The sequence below is a fragment of the Lissotriton helveticus genome, chromosome 12 (genome assembly GCF_964261635.1).
Source record: "Lissotriton helveticus chromosome 12, aLisHel1.1, whole genome shotgun sequence".
In the NCBI taxonomy this organism is placed as follows: domain Eukaryota; kingdom Metazoa; phylum Chordata; class Amphibia; order Caudata; family Salamandridae; genus Lissotriton; species Lissotriton helveticus.
The window spans coordinates 100,488,209-100,511,981 of NC_136073.1; the positions used below are offsets into that span (position 1 = coordinate 100,488,209).

General features: G+C 42.5%; 1 protein-coding gene across 1 annotated transcript in view; it reads right to left on the reverse strand.

The window, feature by feature from the left end:
* The window catches only part of LOC144797947 (extracellular calcium-sensing receptor-like), a 164,199-nt gene that overhangs the window by 133,738 nt on the left and 6,688 nt on the right, over positions 1 to 23,773 (reverse strand). The window contains exon 2 of the mRNA XM_078668750.1: positions 9,273 to 9,564. Coding sequence (XP_078524876.1) covers positions 9,273 to 9,564 — 292 coding nt within the window. The remainder of the gene's footprint in view (positions 1 to 9,272; positions 9,565 to 23,773) is intronic.

Below are 23,773 nucleotides of genomic sequence, written 5' to 3' on the forward strand. Positions count from 1 at the left end.
AAATAAAGTTAAAAATATATAAATAAAGTTATGTAGACTTGTGTAATTATAAATATTTTGTAAAAAAAATGTTATAAAAATGTGTGATTTTTTTAAAAATTGTTTTTTGTTTGAAATATATTTGTATATTTTTTTCAAATTTTAAAATGTCAAACCATTTTTTATGATTGTTAATTTTGTATTATGATTTTATGTGTCATTTTATGATTTAAACTTTATGAATTGTAGTAAACATTTTGAATATATATTATTTATTATTAGTTATTGATTTGTTTAATATATTTTAATATTTAAATAGGTATATATAGGTTTGTAGTCTTGGGTATTGTGTTTTAGATAACATTTTATTTAACTAAGTAGCAAAAATGTGTGTGAGTATTGATTTTATATTTAAAATAAGTATGGGCGAAATTTCCGCGCGAAATCGCATTCGCAATCCGCAAAATCCACCAATTCGTGCGAATTTGCGGAATTTTGTTTTTTTGCGTGTTCGTGTGGTTGTTTGCGTGTTCGCGGGGCTTTTTGCGTGTTTGCGGGCCGCTTGCATGGCGAAGTTACCCATGCGGTCGTGTATGGGCACAGCACCCTCTGGTTCACCACTGCCACCCTCTAGTTCATCACTGCCACTCTCTGGTTCACCACTGCCACCCTCTGGTTCACTTCTGCAACCCTCTGGTTCACCCCTGCCACCCTCTGGTTCACCACTGCCACCCTCTGGTTCAGCACTGCCACTCTCTGGTTCAACCCTGCCACCCTCTGGTTCAGCACTGTCACCCTCTGGTTCACGACTGCCACCTTCTGGTTCATCACAGCACCTCTGGTTCACCACTGCCACCCTCTGGTTAACCACTATCACCCTCTGGTTCAGCACTGCCACCCTATGGTTCACCACTGCCACCCTCTGATTCACCCCTGCCACCCTCTGGTTCACCACTGCCACCCTCTGGTTCATCACAGCACCCTCTGTTTCACCCCTGCCACCCTCTGGTTCAGCACTGTCACCCTTTTGTTCACCACTGCCACCCTCTGGTTCACGACTGCCACCCTCTGGTTCATCACAGCACCTCTGGTTCACCGCTGCCACCCTCTGGTTAACCACTGTCACCCTCTGGTTCAGCACTGCCACCCTCTGGTTCACCACTGCCACTCTCTGGTTCACCACTGCCAACCTCTGGTTCAGCCATGCCACCCTCTGGTAAACCATTGCCACCCTCTGGTTCACCCCTGCCACCCTCTGGTTCACCCCTGCCACCCTCTGGTTCATCACTGTCACCCTCTGGTTCATCACTGCCACCCTCTGGTTCACCACTGCCACCCTCTACCGAGACCTTTTGTGATGCAGCAGCAGCACAAAAGATGCGCCATGGTGCTGGGTATTAACAACGTGACGCATCTGAGAGATGCATCACGTTGTAAAGCCCTGCGCCATCAGGAGGCGTTCCGGCGCAGGGGAGGGCGTTCCTGCGCAGGAACGCCTTCTAAAAGTGGCAAAGTGAAATCTACAAGATTTCACTCAGTTGCTTTTAGGCTAATGATGCGTCAAAACCCTGCGCGTGCTTGAAGCTGGCACAAGGCTTGATGCAGCATTGGGGAGATAGGGCCTCCCAGATAAGCATGGGCGTAAAATCCGTTCCGCTCGCGGATTTTGCGGATTTTCGGTAAATTCGCAATCCGCGAACTCTCGCGAACTTACCGAAAATTCGTAAATCCGTGCGAAGCGGATTTTTTTGCTTGGTCGCACTTGCCAACTAGAATACTATACAATTTCGCGGGAGTAAACACTTGCGAAAACGTAGATGCGGCGGGCAGCGACAATCTCGCAATTGCGAGATTGCAAAATTTGCAATTTCGCACAAGAAATCCACCAGCAGGCAGCATAAACCTTGAAAATTATGATTTTTATCAGAATAACTCCTCATGTTGACATTTGCCTGCACTTTTTTTTGCAAGGAGTCCATTTTGGGGGGGGGGTGGGAGGAGGGAAGTGCCCCACAGTCTCCAACTTCCTGTTCCTGTTCAGCAGGCTCCTCTCAGTGCTTTCTTCATGTGCTGGTCACTTTGATTTGGATCTTGACCTGGAAGCATTCAGCAGGTGCAAAAGTTCAATCTTATCATTAGTAACCATTCCCTGTAGTGCCTGGAAGGATTACTTTTTGTGGATGCTGCTGGATATTTGGATTTTTGCAAAACTGAAAGCACTCAGCAGGTGCAAAAGTTCAATCTTATCATTAGTAACCATTCCCTGTAGTGCTTCCTGAGGGGCCCCTTCAGAGTTCAGTTGCCTACTTGCAACTATTCTATGACCCTGCTCTGACCCTCACAGCAGGCTCAGAAAAAGCAATTACAGATAAGGAAGCAGGTTCCAGCCAGGAAGTTCAAATTCAGAAACACATTAATCAGCCCCTAATTCATTTATGTCAGTTGAGGCAGGGCAGGTGTGCTTTTCCACCCATAATCTACAGTGATGAACTACAGGGTGGCATGGGTGAGCCAGAGGGTGGCATGGGTGAGCCAGAGGGTGGCAGTGGTGAAACAGAGGGTGGCAGTGGTGAAACAGAGGGTGCTGTGATGAACCAGATGTAGAAACAACATGTTCGCGACCGTTGCTACCCGAAAAGTAAGTTCGCGTTTGCGAACTGGTACAAAATCCTCGCGAACTGGCAGAAATCCTTGCGAACACAAAAAAAAATCCGCACATTCGCGAGAGTTCGCGGATTTTGCGGATTGCGAATCCGTAAATACGCAATTTTGCGGATTGCCAATTCGCAAAATCCGCCCATGCTTACTCCCAGAGCATTGCTGGAGCTGCGTCGCAAGCGTGACGCAGCTCCAGCAATGCGCTGCTTTTACGGCACAGATGCGTGACGCATCTGTGCCGTTTTTGCCACATGGTGCGCCGCATTGTAAATGCGGCATACCATGGGTGGCGGAGCGCCAGTTATTGTAAATCTGCCCCTATACATTTAGCCAACGAGGGAGCACTTACTGATTAGACAATAGAAAGTACTCCAGTTGAGTAGAGGTATTGCACAAAAAGGTGGCATCTTCGTGGACAAACACGCAGGGCGGGATTCATTCTGCACCCTGTTAGACTCGTTTTTTGTGCCTTTCTGCCCTCTGTTAGACTCGTTTTTCCCTTGTTTTTCTGCCCTTCTGCCCTCTGTTAGACTCGTTTTTCCCTTGTTTTTCTGCCCTTCTGCCCCCCGTTGGACTCGTTTTTTGTGCCCTTGTGCCCTCCGTTAGACTCATTTTTCCCTTGTTTTTCTGCCCTTCTGCCCTCTGTTGGACTCGTTTTTTGTGCCCTTCTGCCCTCTGTTATTCCCTTGTTTTTGTGCCCTTTTGCCCTCTGTTAGACTTGTTTTTTGTGCACTTCTGCCCTCTGTTAGACTAGTTTTTGTGCCTTTCTGCCCCGTTAGACTCGTTTTTTGTGCCCTTCTGCCCTCTGTTAGACTCGTTTTTTCCTTGTTTTTCTGCCCTTCTGACCTTTGGGAGGCTGCTTTTTGTGCCTTTCTGCCCTCTGCATCACCACATCATCACTCAGCGCTACCCCAGCATCACTCAGCACCATCACGTTATCACTCAGCACCACCACATCATCACTCAGCACCACCACAGCACCACTCAGCACCACCACAGCATCACTCAGCACCACCACAGCATCACTCAGCACCACCACAGCACCACTCAGCACCACCACAGCACCACTCAGTGCGACCACAGCATCACTCAGCACCACCACAGCACCACCACAGCACCACTCAGTGCGACCACAGCATCACTCAGCACCACCACAGCATCACTCAGCACCACCACATTATGACTCAGCACCACCACAGCACCACTCAGCACCACCACAGCATCACTCAGCACCACCACAGCATCACTCAGCACCACCACAGCACCACTCAGCACCACCACAGCATCACTCAGCACCACCACAGCACCACTCACCGCCACCACAACATCACTCAGCACCACCACAGCATCACTCAGCGCCACCACATTATCACTCAGCACCACCACAGCACCACTCAGCACTACCACAGCATCACTCAGCACCACAACAGCATCACTCAGCACCACCACAGCACCACTCAGCACCCCCCCCAGCATCACTCAGCACCATCCCAGCATCACTCAGCATCATCCCAGTATCACTCAGCACCACCACAGCACCACTCAGTGCGACCACAGCATCACTCAGCACCACCACAGCACCACCACAGCACCACTCAGTGCGACCACAGCATCACTCAGCACCACCACAGCATCACTCAGCACCACCACATTATGACTCAGCACCACCACAGCACCACTCAGCACCACCACAGCATCACTCAGCACCACCACAGCATCACTCAGCACCACCACAGCACCACTCAGCACCACCACAGCATCACTCAGCGCCACCACATTATCACTCAGCACCACCACAGCACCACTCAGCACTACCACAGCATCACTCAGCACCACAACAGCATCACTCAGCACCACCACAGCACCACTCAGCACCCCCCCCAGCATTACTCAGCACCACCACAGCATCACTCAGCGCCACCACAGCACCACTCAGCACCACCACAGCATCACTCAGCACCACCACAGCATCACTCAGCACCACCACAGCACCACTCAGCACCACCACAGCATCACTCAGCACCACCACAGCACCACTCACCGCCACCACAACATCACTCAGCACCACCACAGCATCACTCAGCGCCACCACATTATCACTCAGCACCACCACAGCATCACTCAGCACCACCACAGCATCACTCAGCACCACCACAGCACCACTCAGCACCACCACAGCATCACTCAGCACCACCACAGCACCACTCACCGCCACCACAACATCACTCAGCACCACCACAGCATCACTCAGCGCCACCACATTATCACTCAGCACCACCACAGCACCACTCAGCACTACCACAGCATCACTCAGCACCACAACAGCATCACTCAGCACCACCACAGCACCACTCAGCACCCCCCCCAGCATCACTCAGCACCATCCCAGCATCACTCAGCATCATCCCAGTATCACTCAGCACCACCACAGCACCACAGCATCACCACAGCACCACTCAGCACCACCACAGCACCACTCAGCGCCACCCCAGCACCAATCTGCGCAACCATTCAACAACTGGTTCAAATATGTTCTCTCAATGTATCAAACTTTATTACAAATGTCACAAAAAGATGTTAATATTTCACTTCTGTTCTTGGATTTTCGTCACAATAAAATGCACTGAACATAATCTTCACAAAAGTTATTTACAAAAGTTTAAGCTATTGCCATTATAAATTAAAATCACTTTTATTTAAGTATTAATTATTTAAAATAATTAAAAGCCATTGTAATTTGTAATATCAATACAGCTAAGTCACGTAAATACAAAACATGTTGCATTACAAATGCTATAAGTGTCACATTTGCGAAAGTTATGACTATTGGCATTGTAAATGACAAAGCTATTAATTTAGCTATTTTCAAAACCAACACATAAATAAAAAAAATTGTCATTTACAAGACCAATAGCTCAAACTTTCCTAATTCGAGACCTATTGCATTGCAAATGCTTGTTTTTATATCTGTCAGTGCTTCCTGTTGAGGTTTAATTTTCGTGACAGGCGCCTCATTGCCTACTTGTAACTATTCTCTGACCCTGCTTCAAGGGTCAGAGCAGGGTCAGAGAATAGTTGCAAGTAGGCAACGAGGCGCCAGGAAGCACTTACAGGCTTACAGCAGCAGGTGCCCAAGTTGAAGTTAATTTCTTTGTAACCCTTTTGTAAAAGGTTACAAAAAATTTGCTTCAACTTTTGCACCTGCTGCTGTAACGTTGTAAGTGCTTGGCTGAAAATTCGTCCCCTCTGATTCACGGATTTTACCGCGATTTCGCGAGATTCGCGGATTGCGAAATCGCGGAAAATCCGCAAATTCCGTGAGCGGAACGAATTTTCAGCCCATGCTTAATTTAAAATGTTTAATTTGTATTACCTTTTGCAAAATTTCACATTTGAAGTGGGTATTGTAAATTTCACCTCATTGGGTTCAACACCTTTTCAAAAGAGCCCTAAATTGGAGTGGGAATAGTAGATGTCACCCCTTTAGTGTTCCTCACCATCCCCGAGTTGACTTAGATTGGAATAGGCATACTAAATGTCTCCCCATTATTGTCCAACATCTTCCCCCAAATTTGTTAAGGTTGGAGTGGGAGTAATAAATGTCATGAGTTTAGTGTCTAATACCAGCCCCAAATTAGTTTAGCTTAGAGTGGGAATAGTAGATGTTACCCGTTTAGTGCCCAACACCTTCCCCTAAATTGTTTTAGATTAGAGTGGGTATAGTAAATGTCACACATTTAGTTTAATAAAGAGCTTATTTTCAATTTGTATTTATTCTATAGTTTTGCATTTTGAAACATATCTACTTTATGTAAAAATATTAAGTCAAGTTCATACATAATTGTTTTAGTTTTTATTAATAAAAAAGTCAATCACATTTTATATACATTTCTATGTTGTATATTTCCAGCTGTTATTTTTCATTGTTACCAATTTGTTAACGTCTTAACTTTTTTTATAAACATATTTTTAACATTATATCAACATATTTTATTAGTATATATTATACTAATATTTAATTTATAATTTACAAGTTTAGCATCCATTTTTATAACATTGTTTGATATGATTATATTGTTCAGATTTTTAAAAAACATTTTTTTACATTTATTAAACATTTTTACAATATTTTCCATACATGTCTTTAGGGAGATAGTCTTTTTTTTCATTTAGCAGACATTTTTTAGACCATTTCCTCCTATTTTACAATCTATTTGTGTTATTTTTGAGTCTATCTTCCTGGAACCTGGCACAAGGTCACGGTAAGGTGTTGCTGTTCTTCAGAACAGGTAAGTCCTTTTTTAAGGATTTATTAAGGGTTTTGAATGCAAAGGTGATTTAGGAGGAGGTTTAACCCCTTGACCGTGGCGCAAATTCCGCCGTTGTGCTGGCGAAATGATGAGTGGGCGGGTACCCATCCACTGTGACGTCCGACGGCCGGGAGCCATCCGACGCATGCAAGGGTTTAAACCTGGTGAATGTGTTGGTTCTGGCTGTTTGTTTTACTTAGATGTTTTTCAGTAAGTGTTTCATACTAGTTTGTTGTTTTGCATTTTTGTGCATTGTTTTAGTAATGTTTGAATATGCTATGCTAAATTATGTGATGTCAGTTATATTTTGATGACTAATGCGCCAATTACTAGATAGGTAGTCCAACTGACGGACCGCCATTACATCGGTAAGGAGTACCCTGCCAACCCTGTGGCTTCCTGACTGCTGCATTATGAGAAGACAGCCGGGCCGGCAGTGTGCCAGTGGCTGTCTAGTGGCATGCTTCAGCTCACAGAGTGAGTGTAAAGTCAATGCCAACGTATTGCAGAGCCTGCACTGTCATACGTGCACTGTTACCGTGCACCATGTCATGCATGGCACACACTGCACGCACAACAGTGCAGGCATGGAGGCACAACATGTGCCCCCAGTCACAATGCCCAATGGGTAAAAATGGCGGGCAGTCCTTTATAGGGCCACTTCTATGAAAAGATCGACAGAAAGGCAGATTTGAAGAGGCACAGCAGAAACGCCTCCATCCCTTGCCTTACTTAGATTTCCTATTTTTCAGGTTTCTTGCAGCGTTCCATTTTTTAGAACACTTTTGTTGGGTTTTTATGGAAACTAGATGATTTGCATTGCTTCATGGGAGTTCAATTGGATTCCTTATATTTTAAAATTTCTTGCTTGCTTTTTGTGGTTAACTAATGTTTCACATTAGGGGCCAGTTCCGAATTCAGTCGGAAGGGCTCCGAACGATGGTCGGAGCCCTTCCAACCGAACTGGAATGTGTGGCCCGGATTCCTTTCCAACCGAGCCATTCTGATAGGCTCGGACGGAAAGGAATCGGACTCGGATTTCCGAATTGCAGACGACAGGCTCGGAGAGCCAGTCAGCCATCCAGAAATCCTCCAATACTCCCCCGGCCGCCTCTTTGCGACCGAGGGAGTACGATGGCAGTTTTCCACTGCCTTTTCGTGCTGGTTTCTGAGGCATGAAAAGGAAGTGGAAAACTGGCTCTGGGGGGCCCCCAGCAGTGCCCCCATGGGTGTGAGGCCACCAAATGGTGGCCTGGGGGCACCTGTGGTGCCCCTCTGTCGATCTCTGCACCTGGTAGCAGGCACCTTGGGGTGCCGGCCAAGGGGTGCAGGGATGAACTGCACCCCTGCTTTCCACGATGCAGCCATTCATTCCACTTGAAATGCATGCTTGTACTGTTAAGTATACTAATGCGACCGAACCCTGTTTGGTCGCATCGTACTAGCAGGGCTGTAACCGATGACAGCAGGTCGGTCGGTTACAGCTCCTGGCCGATGTCGGACGGACTCAGGTCCGTCCGACAACGGAATCGACCTCTAAGATGGAGTAGGATCTGTAGCTACAGAATAATAAGTTTGATTTTTCTCATTTATTTTGGGTGGGAAATCTGACAATGTATTCTTTATGTGAATTTAATGTGAATACTGTTTGATATTGTTTAGATTATGTGTTTTATCTTTTTTATGTGATGATTGAATTTGTTTTTCAGTTTTTGGTTGGTGATTGTGATTTTTTAAAATATTATATATATATAATTTCAGTGTTTATTAACATTGCAATGCAACATAATTGTTTCATTGATGTAATTATTATTCTATTTTAATAAAAATGTTTTGGCGTGTTGGTTTAGATTTTGGTGTGGTTTCAAGGGACTTTGGTAGGCTAACATATAACTTATAGTATAGTTTTGGCTATCATTTCTAAGTAGTTTACTTCTTTGTTAGTTAAGAAGAGCTGAACTTTAAATTGTAGTATGTCCTACAAGTTTTTCATTTGTGTACTATGTTTAGGACCAAGAAGCAGGAATTGCTTAGGCAGAAATTACTTGACTTGGATGGAGTGAGTTCAAATGTTAATATGTTTATTCAAAAGGTCCTTCCTTTTTAAGTGAGGAAGTTCAATTCTTGAACAACATTACAGCATTTATTGTTTGTTTTTATTTTTCTTACATTATCTGTGTTACTTCAACTTTGAAAGTGGATCTATATTTGGTTGGTGTCTGCTTGCTGGCATATGGACCTGCTTCAGTTATGATATACCGAACTGGTTAGCATAGTAATATGTAATATTGAAATAAAAAAAAATTGAAATTGTTAAATAAATACCTGAGGATGTCTATAGAGACCCAGAAGTCTTGCCACTGCTATGGAGTAAGTGGATATTACTTCTCCCAAGATGGCGGACACTGCTGGCCCACGTCCGCACTGGTAGTTCACAACTGTTGTCTCCTGCCCTGTCAGCATCTGCAGAGTGCTCTGGAGAGAGTGCTCAAGCATCAGGCATGTGTCATAGACCAAAAACCCCAGCGTGACATTTGGCAGAATGCTCTGGTCTGCATTGATTTCCGATAAGGCAAAAATGAGGGCTTGAACCCAACCATAGGACAACACACTGAACCTGAAGAGAGAGAAAAGAAATCATTGAAAGATAAGTATTGCATGATGGAACCAGATAAGGAAACATTGACCTTGTCCCAAATCAGATGAGCTGGAGACTAGGTTGAGTGGAAGAAATTCCAAATGAGGGTGGATTTTTTTAAATGAGGGTTGAAGATAACCCAGAAGGAATACAATCGATAGTTGTACATTTTCTAAATGTTTTTAGTTAAAGTATATACTTGTACATTCTCAGTCCTTTCTTCCTTTCAACTTGTGGGATGTCGCTCTATAGTGCTAAAAGGGAAGATAGTGGTTTCCCAAAACATGTTTGCTGCCTTTTTTCAGCTTGAGGGGACTGGATATGAGGACTGTATGTCCTGGGCTCAAAGCCTAAATTAATCTAAACTAAAATGTTTTAACCTAAATCTAGTGGCAGTATCCCTGTCTGTCAAATTATATATTAGTCCAATGGCACAAGCTCAATATTTTTGAGTTGAAAGCACATTTAGCAATTATGTTTCTTTTTCAATTGGAATGCTTAAGATTCGTTTTGAAAGCACATACAATTGGGGCATTTGGTCTAATAGGAACTCTGAAACATATTGGAAACAATTGATAAGTAAACTAAAGAAACTGTTCTTTCACAGGCCTCTTGAGATCTGCTGTTTTCCTAGAGGCCGTTTTCCTTGAAATGGAGAGACTCACAAAGCGGAATTATTAGACATGGTTTTGGGAAATCCTCTGGGGTCTTGCCTAGGAACCTTCAATGTCCTAATGCCTTGGTTCAATTTGAGGTACCCGAGGAATATAAAATATGTTGTCAGGGTGTTATACATCAATTGGCCAACAGATGATCTAGCTGTCTCTCAGTGGCAGCCACATACACTCTCTAGAGGTTCGAAGGAGAAATCTTTCAAAGTACATGTTAAACTTCATCCTCAGTTATGAGACAAAGCTAGGTCAGCACTCGGTGTGATGCCCTCATACCAGTTCAGTCTTCTAAGTCCAAGGACCTGCTTCAATGTTAAATATTAATCAGAACACAAGAATAGTGCCGCGCAAAGGGGTCAACTAAATTCAAGAACCGGACTCCACTATTGAGGTCTCAGAACCATTCATTCTCCAGGCAAAACAGTCACGGCAGGTCAAGCTTTTGAAAGGCTGATCTGATTATAGAACCCTAGATATCATATTTAAAAGTTAGCACCTAAAGCCAATTTCATTGGATATTTTACTATATCTTGGGGTGAACTGTGTGAAATTGTATACTGTCATATATTCATATCCCACCACATTACTACTAATTCCCTCTTCTAGGTGCTCTTCCATGACATTTATTCCCATATGCTTAATCTCCTAACTCAACTTCTCTAGTAGGATCCCCAAACCCAGAATTGACAAAGGTTTCTAGTAGGGGTGGGAGGAATTTGCATAGTCGCGCTACGCAAATTTCTGTGAAACAATAAATATCTCTGCGAACACGAAGAAATTTCGCGAACGTGCGTAATTGCTTGTTCGCAATGCTTTTTTCCTGTTTGCGATCACTGTTTGCGTGCTCGGAGAGAAACATCTCGCAAACATGCATTTTGAGAACGCGAAGAAGCAAAAAATTCCACAAAGCCGCGGAACGCAGAATTTTTGGCAATATCGCGTTCTCTGCGGAACGCAAAATTACCCAACTTCTGCAAATTCCGTGAGCGGAATGGAATTTACCGCGAAGGCCTAGTTTCTAGCAGATCACTCAAAAAGGTTTCGTTTTCAGACTTGATGCTTAGGGATGGCAGCTCCTTGTTCCACAGAGCAGAGTTTTACAATTTAATGACAAGGAATGACGTCCCTCCATAAATTCTGAAATTGCAAACATAGCACCTGAAGTGCTTACCTTTCAAAGCCAAAGCATTTAACCGATAGAACTGAGGTCAAAAAGGCCCCCAATGTACTTTGCACTTGGAAAGATTACAGGAGCACGGGACTTCAGTTTGACCTTTTGTGCTTCTTAGGGAGGATTTATTCCTTGGCAATATTTCCTAGATTATAGGGAGGGCATTCCACACTTATGAAAGAAGAGAAGGGGATGTGGAATCAAACGTGCATGAGTCACACTATGGCTTTTGCAGTAATAGCAGCAGCGGTGCAACAGATGCTTGATCACCACATATCAAAGAATTGTGAATAGACTCTGGAATGTATTTGTGGTTGGGAGTGATACATATAGAGATGTTTCCAATGGTGGAACATCTTCCTCAATAGACACAGTGTGTTGAAGAAATTTCTACCAGAGATTTGTTCTCTGATTTAGGACACTTTTCAGAAATCCGGGTTTCCATTAGGCCTGGGCAGTAATTTACGTTCTGCTCGCGGAATTAGCGGAATTTGGGTAATTTCACATTCCGCGGACAATGCAAAATTGCCCAAAATTCTGCGTTCTGCGACTTCGCGAAATGTTTTGCTTGTTCGCGTTCTCAAATGTGTGTTCACAAGATATTTCCCCCCGAGCACGCAAACAGCCATTGCGAACAGTAAAAAAGCATCGCAAACAAGCAATTTTGCGTGTTCGCAAAATGTATGCGTGTTTACAGAGATTTTTACCGTTTCGCTGAGATTTGCGTAACACGATTACGCAAATTCCGCCCACCCCTAGTTTCCATTTGCACCCAACCGTAAATTAGGCACTCAATAGCAGTTCCTGCTTTGTTTCTGTACAATGTGCGAGCCTGTTCGGGCATATACGTTAGGCAGTTTAACCATAACTGTGGATTCACAGCGAGTTTGGATGAATTGCACAGCATATTTCAATACCACCAAAATACTCTGCCACATGCAATGATGGAAAATCTGGGTCCTATCCATACGTTGACACAAAGAAATAAAGGTATATATAAGCAGAAACACAAAGATATTCAGCGAGACATGCAAGCATAGACATGCATGGAACCACACATAAACTAAGACAGATGTAGGGTCATGGACAGGGTTTACTATCTAGACAGGCTTGCATGCTCAGATAAAGATAGTGGCACAGATACACAGTGATGTGCGGAAAAACTTAAAACCGAACTTGGGTGTTTATGATCACACAGATGTGGATGCTCACAATAATGCTGACCTAAACAGAACAAGACATAGATATATAGACAAGGATGCAAAAGATGGAGACAAACAAACTGTCAAAGCACACACATACAGGTGCAAATATGCAAGTTGAAACAAGCACCTAATGAGGTTTATGGGAACAAAAGCAAAGAGGCATAGAAATATGCAGAAGCATAGAGATGTTGGACAGACATGGAAGTACAGATATTCAGATAAACACAAGACGATCGATTGATAGACAGACCGCAACACAGACATTTAGAGACAGCCAAGCAAGTAGTTTTTAAAAGAAAATGAAATACAGAGCTTAGGACTGCATAGCAACAAACATTTGCAACACCATTCGGAAGTGACAAAGCCAATCAGTTTCACTTTGCCAATGCAGGAATTTGCTTTGCATGAAGACTGGCAAGAACAATACCATAGTGCAACCATCTTGGAATTCTATATTTTTGCATTGTTTAAAATAATAATACTATTCCAAGATGGAAATTATATTGTGTCATGTTTGATGCATAAGCAAAATAGTGGCCTATTCACAAACTGCTTTTGGTAGCGCGTTTTATAGTACTACAGTAGTACTAACTTACCATAAAATGCTATTCACTAACATACCAGCAGAGGTTTCAATCTCCCCTAACTTTTATGTTGTCAGATCTCTGCCCTGTCTGCGGAGAACTCCGCACACATATTTTAGTAGAAAATGTAGGAGGAATAGGGGAGTGTATGGAAAATAGGAAATTCTTAATACAAAATGGGAGGAGCTCAGGAAGGTGTAAGAAGTGGGTTAAGGGGGAACATGCCCCCATCTAGACCCACAGACCAATTCACAAACTGCACTTCTAAAGGACCTTAACCCACAAATGACCAAAACAATAGTGACGGTACTCCAGCTTAAATCTGGAATACTTCCAGCACCACACATGGCGTTAAAATAGAACGCCATAGTAAATGTTGTTATTATAAATCAATGTATTTTGACTTTTTAACATATGTATATTCATTTAATTTAATGTTTAAAAGCTAATATAAATGAAAATTGAATATTATTTTACTACAAAGTAATTGAATAACCCTCATCACATACACTACTCACCATACACAGTATTACACAATAGACAAATATTTGAAGTGTGGAAATGGACACTGGAGATTTTCACTCTACCTCTTTACTCTGCTGGGTATGGATGTTTGCAGGTCAGGAATAGGCCTGGGTGGAATTTGTGGAGTTCCGCTACGCAGAACTGCGTGAGGTGCAAAAAAACCTACGCTGTGCTATGCAGAGCTCTGCAGGCGGCAGAGTACATTAGATAAATGCCGTTTGTGGTGATATTCAGTGCCAGGTGCTTGTACGCACGGTGCAATCATCACGAACTGCACCATGCACAGTGCAAGCAGGCGCTGCTTCCTTTCTGTTGCTTGTGTAGATTTTTACTTGAGCCGTAGTTTTCTCAACACAAATGCACAGTTTCTCACCGCAAGCGGTCGTGAGCATACCGAAACATTCGCAATGAGAAATCTGTCCACCTGCGTTGAGATATCTCGTCGGAGGGTTGATTTTCCACGCTCGCCAACTTGATGTTGATGATCGCAAACTAGGAAAAAGGTCGCTGAGAGGTGTATTTTCCACACTCGTTTTCACCAACTTGATGTTGACAAACACGAGCAAGAGAAAAAACTCAACTCTGCATAACGTGGAGTACAGAAAACTCTGCAACCTCTGCGAGCGGAGTGGAGTTCACCACCCAGACTTAGTCAGGATAGGTAACTAATGGCAAATAGTAGGGGGCAGATTTACGAGTTCTGGCACATCTCTGCAAATCAGCAGGGATGTGCCACAACAGATGCGACACGCAATTTCCTCCCTGCGCCACCACAAATGCAACGCATATACAATACGCGCACTGTGGCGCAAGGATAGGTCAATGTGTGCTGCATTCTGTGGCGTAAGGGTGAAGCATTGCTGGAATCGTGTCGCAAGCGCAAAGCGGCTCCAGCAATGCTCAGGGGCGCCCTATGCCTAACATGCTGCGCCACTCCTTATGCCTGCTTCAAGCAGGCGCAGTGTTTTGACGCAGCATGGAGGTAAAAGTGACTCAGTGAAATCTTGTAGATTTCACTGCATCACTTTTAAGAAGCGTTCCTGCGATGGAACGCCTACCCTGCTCCGGAACACCCACATGAAACCTAACATAGGTTGCATGTGGTGCAGGGCTTTACAATGTGACGCATCTCCCTAGATGCGTCACGCTGGAAATAAGGTGCAACGTGGCGCATGGTTTACGCCGCTGCTGTGTCACCGAAGTGACACAACGGCGGCTCTGCATTGATCTTGTACAGTGAAACTTTATATACCTTGAAAAAATCTCTGTTATGTACTCTCTCTGTTCTTCATATGAAGCTGACCTCCCTGAAAATCACATATAACAAGATATACCAGACTACTAAACTGCTTATCAACCTCCATCCCAGTTGGCAAGACAACTGATTATAGATTCCTATGAATGTGCATTGTGAATCTAATTAGCTAAAAGTCTGACTTGTCTATTGGGCAATGTAATTGTGAATTACTTCAGATCTAGACTACTTCTCTGTAACAGAATTGATTTTCGAAAAGCTCCAGGGGGTGTAATTGTCCTTCCAAAACAAATCAAGGATCCATAAAGCAAGAGGCCCTAACTGCAACCCTATTATAGCATGATTGCTTAGCAAGGATGTAATGAAACACTAGAAAAATGATATCCAATAATCCAATATAGGCCTAGCCATTGGCAAACATTGTGAGAGTTCAAGGGTTCCTGGGAAATGTGTCCCCACACACAGGTATCATACCTTATGGTCTTTCACACAATGCAAGTATTTTATCTGGCTTCAGCAACACTTTCCAAATGCTGCCATCTTCTCAATTCTTTGAACAGTATTGGCAAACGTGGCTTTCAAGTATTGTATTCCACAACTGCAAAGTAACTACCAATGATAAGCCATCTCTCCACCTCTGCTTTCTGAGAGCTCTGCTCCAAGAGCCTTTACCTCTGCAACAGCACTTCTGGGTATTCGGGATGTCTCATAAAAAAATTACATAACAAATGTGGAGCATGAATATTGGAAGCTGTTTCTTGTGATTATTCCTTAGGGCAAAACCCCTTCCAAATTACTAAATATTGCAATAGTTTTCTGTCAATGTTTTTATGTAAACTTGTATTAATGTAATGATCATTTACAGCATTCATCTGAATTGGCACAGAATTTGGAGCAATGTTGGACCTGGCCCTCTCTTTTCACCTTTTTTCCTCTGATTTTTGCTGAATTGTTTTTTGTTGGGTTTAAGACTATGTGCGCTTTACCACTGCTAACCAGTACAAAAGTTGTTCTGCTCTCTCCTCTAACCATGGTTAAATTGGCTTATACTGAATTGGCAGATTTAAGGGACTTATAAGTCCATTGTAGAGGGGTTAACAAAATACCAGTGGACCTGCAGCACTGATTGTGCCACCCACTTAAGCAGCTCTTCAAACTTATCCCAGTCTTGCCACTGCAGCCTGAATGAAGTTTTAAATAGCCATGTTGCCTTATCATTTAAACTCTCTTGCCAAGCCTTAAACACCCTTTTATTACATATAGGTCCCCCCTAGGTAGGCTTTTGCTGGGTAATGTAAATATAAGAAAAAGGAACAGATGATGAACGGAATGCTAAACAAATCAAACATTCCCCCAAGTCACATATCTGGGTTTAATTGTATTGTTCAGCATTCTCTCAATCACTTGTTCTTTTTGCTTTTGTCACCCTAAGTGGGAAGGACATGCCCAGACGTGGGTCCTGTGCTCACTGCACCACTAGGTTCAGACTAGCCTAGCCGATGTGGGGTGATACTCTGAAACAGGTCCCAGGATGCTTGTTTCCAGTCCAGGGAGGACCCGGCTTGGCAGTTTGGGCTGAACTGTTCCCATTAGTAGCAGGGTCAAGATGATTTGCATATGGCTGGGTCTGAACCGGGGAGCCATGGTGAGCAAAAACAGATGGATTCGACCCAGATGTTTGTGACTAGGGGTGAATGTTTATATTGTACAGCATTCCGTCCATCACTTGTAATTTTGTATTTTGTCACCCTAAGTGGGAAGGGTATGACCAGACATGGGTCCTGTGCACACTACATCATTGAATTCAAGCTAGCCTGGCTGATGAGGGGTGATACCCCAGGGCAGGTCACATGGTGCTTGTTTCCAGTCCGGAGAGGACCTGGCTTGGCAGTTTAGGCTGGACCTTTCCAATCCGGGGCAGCGTCAGGATTGATTTGCATATGGCCAGGTGCGAACTGGGGCGGCGTGGTGAGTAGAAATATGATAGATTAAACCTGGATCTTTGTGACTGGGGTGAATGTGCATTGTTCAGCATTCCGTCCATCATTGTTCTTTTTGCTTTTGTCGCCCGAATCGGGAAGGGTATGCTCATATGTGGGTACTGCATCACTGGATTCAAACTACCCTGGCTTATGAGGGGTCATACCCCACAATAGGTCTCAGGATGCTTTTGCTGGTTCAGGGATGTCTTTGCTTGGCAGTTCGAGCTGGAATGTTCCCATCAGGAGCAGGGTCAAGACAGATTTGCGAAGACTGATTTGCATATGGCTGGGTCCGACCTGGTGTGGCGAGGTGAGCAAAAAAAATGGATTAAATCCAGATCTTTTTAACTGGGGTGAATGTGTGCATTGTTCAGCATTCTGTCCATCATTTGCTTTTGTTGCTTTTGTCACTCTATGTGTCAAGGGTATGCCCAGACATGGATTCCATGCTCACTGCACCACTGGATTCAAGCTAGCCTGGCTGATGAGGTTTGATACCCCAAGAGCAGTCCCGGGATGCTTGTTTACAGTCAGGGGATGACCTGGCTTGGCAGTTCAGGCTAGACTGTTCCCATCAGCAGCAGGGTGAAGATTAATATGGCTGGGTCCGACTTGGGGTGGTGTGGTGAGCAAAAATGATGGAATAAACCCAGAACTTTGTGACTGGGGGTTGAATGTTTGCATAGTCCAGCATTCTGTCCATAACTTGTTCTTTTTGGGTGATGTAGAAATGTCACACCTCAGTCAGTGAATAACACAGTTTAACACACTGTTTATTCTCACTATATATTGGAAAATGTTTTAGGGTTTATGATCAGTGTTAAATGTATAACTAGTTTTAGTAAGGAATTTTGTGCCAATCTCCATCCCTCAGTTAATTCACATAAGTGTTTGTGCACCAAAGATGATGATGGCCAGGCAACAAATGGAAAACATTCCAATGGGTGAATGTTCAATGTTATTGTATGTTAGTAGTGCTAAACACAATGTTTTACTCCAATCTTCATCTTGCTGCAAGGCAAGATATCTTCAATAATGTTAAACACATTGATTTAACCTCTCAGTATGTCTGTCTATGTGAGGGTGATAATTGGTGGACAGACTTTCAAGTCTAAATCCTTACATAATGAAGACTAAAATATAAAAGTAAATTGATACCCCCTGTCAGTTACCCAAACCTGTGTCACACCATGTATTCAGGCAATCCTTTGTGCAGAAACCTGTGCCAAAGCTTTGGTAGTGGGCAGTTCTAACAAAGATATAAAATGAACCATTTTTGATAAATGATCCACAACCACTCAAATTAGCATACAACTTTGACTACTGGGTCTTTCAACTATAAAATCTCTTGACACCATATGCCAAGGTCTAGGTGGGATAGGCAATGGTCTCAGTATTTCCCCATATTTACTATGGAAACCTTGAAACTGGGCACACGTTAAATATTTGTGCACATAAAACCCTTAATAAACTTGATCATAAAAGCTGCTTTTAAAGTCTTACCTATTCCAGTAGGTATAGCAAACTTAGATTTATGAAGCCAATTCATACAATGCTTGCTGTTTGAAAAGATTGCAATTGTAAAGGATTTGCTTGATACCATAAACTATTCATCTTTTTACTCCTTCACCCATTTCTCTTTATCAACAGACCAAGGGCTGGGTTCACAAATTGCATTTGTTGAACATTAAGTAGTACTACAGTACTAGTACTTACTATAAAATACATTTGATGATTAGACATTGCCACCTCCACCTTCCCTAGCTTTTCTATGGGGAAATCATCACACAAGTAAGTTTAGTACTTAGTAATAAATGTGGGAGGAACCAGTGGGAGGGCCTGTAAAAAGATGAACACATACTACTAAATGGTAGGGGTGTGTGTGTGTGTGGGAGGGACTGAAAAAGGGGCATGCACCTACCCACAAGAGTTAGCCTATGACTATTTCAAAACTGCACTTCTAAAGTTACTACAGCCAAAAAAGTACCATCAGTAGCAGCTTAGAGCTGGAGGAAGTCAAGCACAGTAAAAGACTAACCACATGTACTGGAACACTCTGCCACAGAAACTAATGAAGGTGGGGAGTTAAAATAAAAACCCTCTGGGAGTAATGTTAAATTAAATTAATATATACACCTAAAAATAAACATATTTAATATTTTGTATTAAGATATTTAATTACGTCTTTTGAATGTTAAAATTACAGTAGCATTCATTTGTATGAAATAGAATTACATAATAGTTAATTATTTTCTATACTTTCAAAGCATGTTCTTACATAATAACGAATATAGTTTTTTCATTTAGGTATGACTTTTGAACTTCTTTTAAACTTCAGAAAATACTTTTAATTTAATTTCAAATATTTACAAAATCTAATTAAAATTGAGTTAGGAGGGCTCGGGCATTTGATTTCCTTAATATTTTACATTAGAATATTTTGACAATTTGTTCCGAATTAAATAATACTTTAATTTCCCCAAGGGACATCTCCTCTATTGGGTTTGAATCTTTAATGATGCTAGTTTTACTGCTTTACTGTAGTATGAATGTATAAAGATACTTGGCATACGTTTGATTCAACATTGAGCTAATACTTCCCATAACTTGAATCAATTGACCCTGTCAAGAGTTTTGGCAGAGTCCAGGGTTGTCACTGCCAGAGGAAGATTTTAGATACTACAAGATTAATTGTGTCAATCAATATATGAGTTAAATCTTGTAATTAGTACAATTTGATAATCTTTATTTACCTTTTTTGTATTAACTGGGTACACATTTTTTAGAACTACTTGCAAGCATTACAGAATTTTAGAATCACATTTTTCGAGATCTCGATTGGTTTGCAATATTGCATTTGATTAACTTGCAGTGGAACAAGCTTTGTGTATTTGAGTACTGGAAACATTTAAATAGCAGTCACCTGTATGAATTACAGTGACTTACTCCCCTATTAAAGTCTATTTTTTTGGGAAATGCAGTCCTATAGTCAGGTATCATTTTACAGTCTCTTCTCCACATGCACAAGGTGTTGCGCCAAGCCACAAGTACACTTTCACACTCTGCCAGCCGCTCTGCCCTTTGAGGAGACTCAGCACTGGGAGATTCAGTGAATGGCACAACATGCCCTTGCTGTGTCACCATCTACAGTGAGTTCATCTCCACCTGACACCTGGTAAGAAGTGCAATTGAATAGGAAGGAAAGCTAACAAATCAGGGGTGAAGAGTTCAAATGGGCAAGGAAGTCATTCACTAATGTGCAGAAGACAGACCAACAGAACTCTCTAGATATAGGTTAAAGTACTGGTTACTATTACTGACTTTGACAGATGTGTAAAGCTATCTGTATCAAGACTGCAAGAAGGCAGACGCACAAAAGTACAGGGTTGTTTGGAGAAAAATATTCTAAAGCACAGTGAGGTTCACAACCACATAAAGATGTTGAAGAACATGCATTTAGCAGTTTGCAGAGGCACACAGGTATAGGCTGTCGCAAAAGCATACACTTGTAGTTGAACACATCTGTGCATTTACAACTTTAAAGTATTACATTAAAGTATTACTGAATAATAGATAGGCTACAAAATCATAGCAACTTTCATAAGCAAATATGTAGTCAGACACTAACACAGATGAATAAAGGCACAAAATAACAAATTAGGTTGCTATTCATTGCAGAGATATACACATGTACAGACATTCACACACTAAGGCATAGACGAATATTATCACAAAGAGATGGCAGTGAGATACAAGTGGCACATGCATGTACATGTACAAGCCATTGACATGGAATGAGGGTCCAAATCTTACGCAGGGCATGGTGGTCGTTGTAGAGGCTCCGTGTAATTGTAAATAGGCTGTTCCCAGTTGATGTGTATGGGAATGAGGGCTCCAATGAGGACATCTCCATCATGGGTATATCCGGTCCTTTTTGGGCTCTTGAGGGAACATCCTTGTGCCTGAGCCGCGGCCTGGCTGAGGTCAGAGAGTATCAGCAGCAAAACCACCAAGAAGAAATTCATGGCAATGGACACCGTGTTAATTCACTTGCAAATCAAGCACTCTCCGGTGGGTTGATTCCTGTGGAAATCACTTGTACGTCAGCAAATTAAAAATATGCAAAATATGATTCTGGCATTTTATTGTTGATAGCATTTGATCTATATAGGATGAATACCGGTTTGCAAGTTTTCTCTAATACTGCATTCATATTTATAAGTCACATGTATCCCTTTTTTTTACTCAAAGGTTTTTTGACAGCAATGAGGCATTCAGACCTATGATTAGGTGCAAAACAGGGCAAATAACATTTACCATTACTTTAGCATTGGGTTCAAATCAGCCCTGCGGGCAAAAGACACATGACATAATCCTGTTTATGCAAAGTCAGATATTACCTGCTGGTGGTACTCACTCCATCAAAATAATGAGGAAGGGGTGATAATAGGGGCAAAACAGATACAGAAATAGTTTGTTCACAGTATTCATTAACGTCAGTTTCACCAGTCACTGGGTCACTCCTGGCAGAATAAACTTATTCTACACCCCCTGTGGCCTTGATTAAGTATTCAGTACAGTTACTGATCTCCCAATCCAAACACTGGCAATGTATTTGTAATATATATGTAACGTTGGAAACATTGTTTATGACCATGCCAGGACAACTAAGGTAACATTTCTTAATGTTTGGGAAGTTCATGACACTGACAAAATTAAAAAAAACTCAAGGGGCAAGATTTTAATATAAAAAATAGTTTTGCAAGAGCATAACACAACCAAAATCTCCATTTAGTTTAAGATGTGTCGCTAATGAAAGTTTTTGAAAAAAAGTCTTGCAGAAACCTTTTTTAAAAATCTTGCATATTGTTTTTTGACAAAGTTTACAATCAATCTTCAATCAATCAATTTTACACAAATCTGCTGTTCCACGCACCCTTTCGTGGGATCATCCTTTGTGTCTTAGACTCAAAGAAAATGGAGTGCGTGACTTTAAAGTGCAGAGCAGTTGATGCATGCATGGCTTACCCTTTTGTCACAACAGGATTGTTTGTATGGAGACCAGAAGGGCTGTACCAGTCTGGGTACCTGTACCCAGACTGGAGAAGTGGATTATAAGGGTTGTTTGGCTGATCTCCAGTGAGGCTAAATTTGCACAAAAACCTGCAAGAGGCCTTTTTTGCTGGAGTAGGCAGATGACCAGTTGCAACTGGAACTGGATTGGACCCAGCCAGTGGCCTCTGTTGTATTGAGTGCTGACCCTAAAGTACCATCCCTGAGATCCTGAAAACCCTAGAAAGGACCAGGATAGACTGCACCTGAAAATCTGAAAAATTGGAACTTCCAAGACTTCTACGGCATCAGCAGGATCTCACAGCAAAGGCGCCCAGGTAGAAGAGGACTTTATAAGAAGCAGCTTCAGGATTTCCCTGTTGGAGGATTTAAGATCCATAAAAAATACTGAGGGGCTAATTATGAGTCTAGTGGTCTATGGCCCACCAAACCCGCAGGGGTGAAGGGGTCTTCCAACTTCCCTATTGCGACTAGGTCTTAAGGCTGCAATATGTTTGGCAGGACTGCCACAGTCCTGCCAAGCATATTACGAGTTTCCTCTCCACCATTTTCATGGCCGATCCACCACCATGAACACCGTGGAGGGGAGGAAACAAAGGGGGCCCAACAGGGCCTCCTGTTGACTCTGGGCCTGGGTATGCATACAGGCGGGCACATGTTCTGCCCCCTGTATGCATGCACCACAGTTCATGCACAGCATGGACTACAGCAGGTACTGATTTTGATGTTCCCATTGCAGTGCCTATTTCACTGTGGGAACACCAGAGAACTGAATGCCAGACCAGGAGAAAAGTCCTGATCTGGCAGGCAATTCAACATCAGATTTTGCAGTGCTGGAGCCCGCCAAACTCGTAATTAGTCCCTAAGCCAGAAGGTAGAAATCCTCATAGGGCAAAGCCATGAAAAGTATCTGCACAAGTATATGACTTTGTCTGCCACAAAATTTGAATTTTTCCTGGTCTGACTTCTTCCCCCTGAACCAATAGGTACACCTGGACCTCATCCAAATGGTTTTCCAGCTACTAGACAACTTCACCCGATACAGACTGCAACCTTGACGCAAGGATTTTGATTATCGTTTTAGAGATTAAATCAAAAGGTAAAATCTTTGACTGGGATGACCCGCTGGGATAATCAAGTTCTCCTCCATCACATGTTCACCCAGAAATGATGCTTAGGTCCCAGTCAACCACAATCAATAATTTGTGTTTTAAATTTTGATGGTGCATTTGCTTTAAAGCTTTACAAAATCTATTAAACCAGTTCCCCTTATTGGATTAAAGTCATTTGTTGTCTTTTTTCTTAGTAAATATTTATCTTTTTTTTAAAAACTAGTTGTGGTATTTTTATCATTTGTATTTTTTAACTGGTTAGGTGCTGCTACACTTAACACAATTTTATGTTATACCTCTCTGCTCTGTGCCATTGCTACCAGGGTTTGGGCCCAGGTTCATTAATTTAACTCGCTTGACAAGATTTTGGACTTCTTTCTTGGGAAGGACACTTCTTAACCCATTTTCTAATAAGAGTACAAACAGATAAGACATGATGGTTGATGATGGATAAGTAATGGAAGGAAATGCATGAATCTAGACAGCAGAGAGAGACTGCAGCAAAGTACAGAACATTTAAATAATCTGGAAGAAAGAATATAAATGTCATCAGAGAAAAGTAGGGTAACTAGAAACAAATGAAGAGCGAGGGGGAGGGATGAAAAAGGGT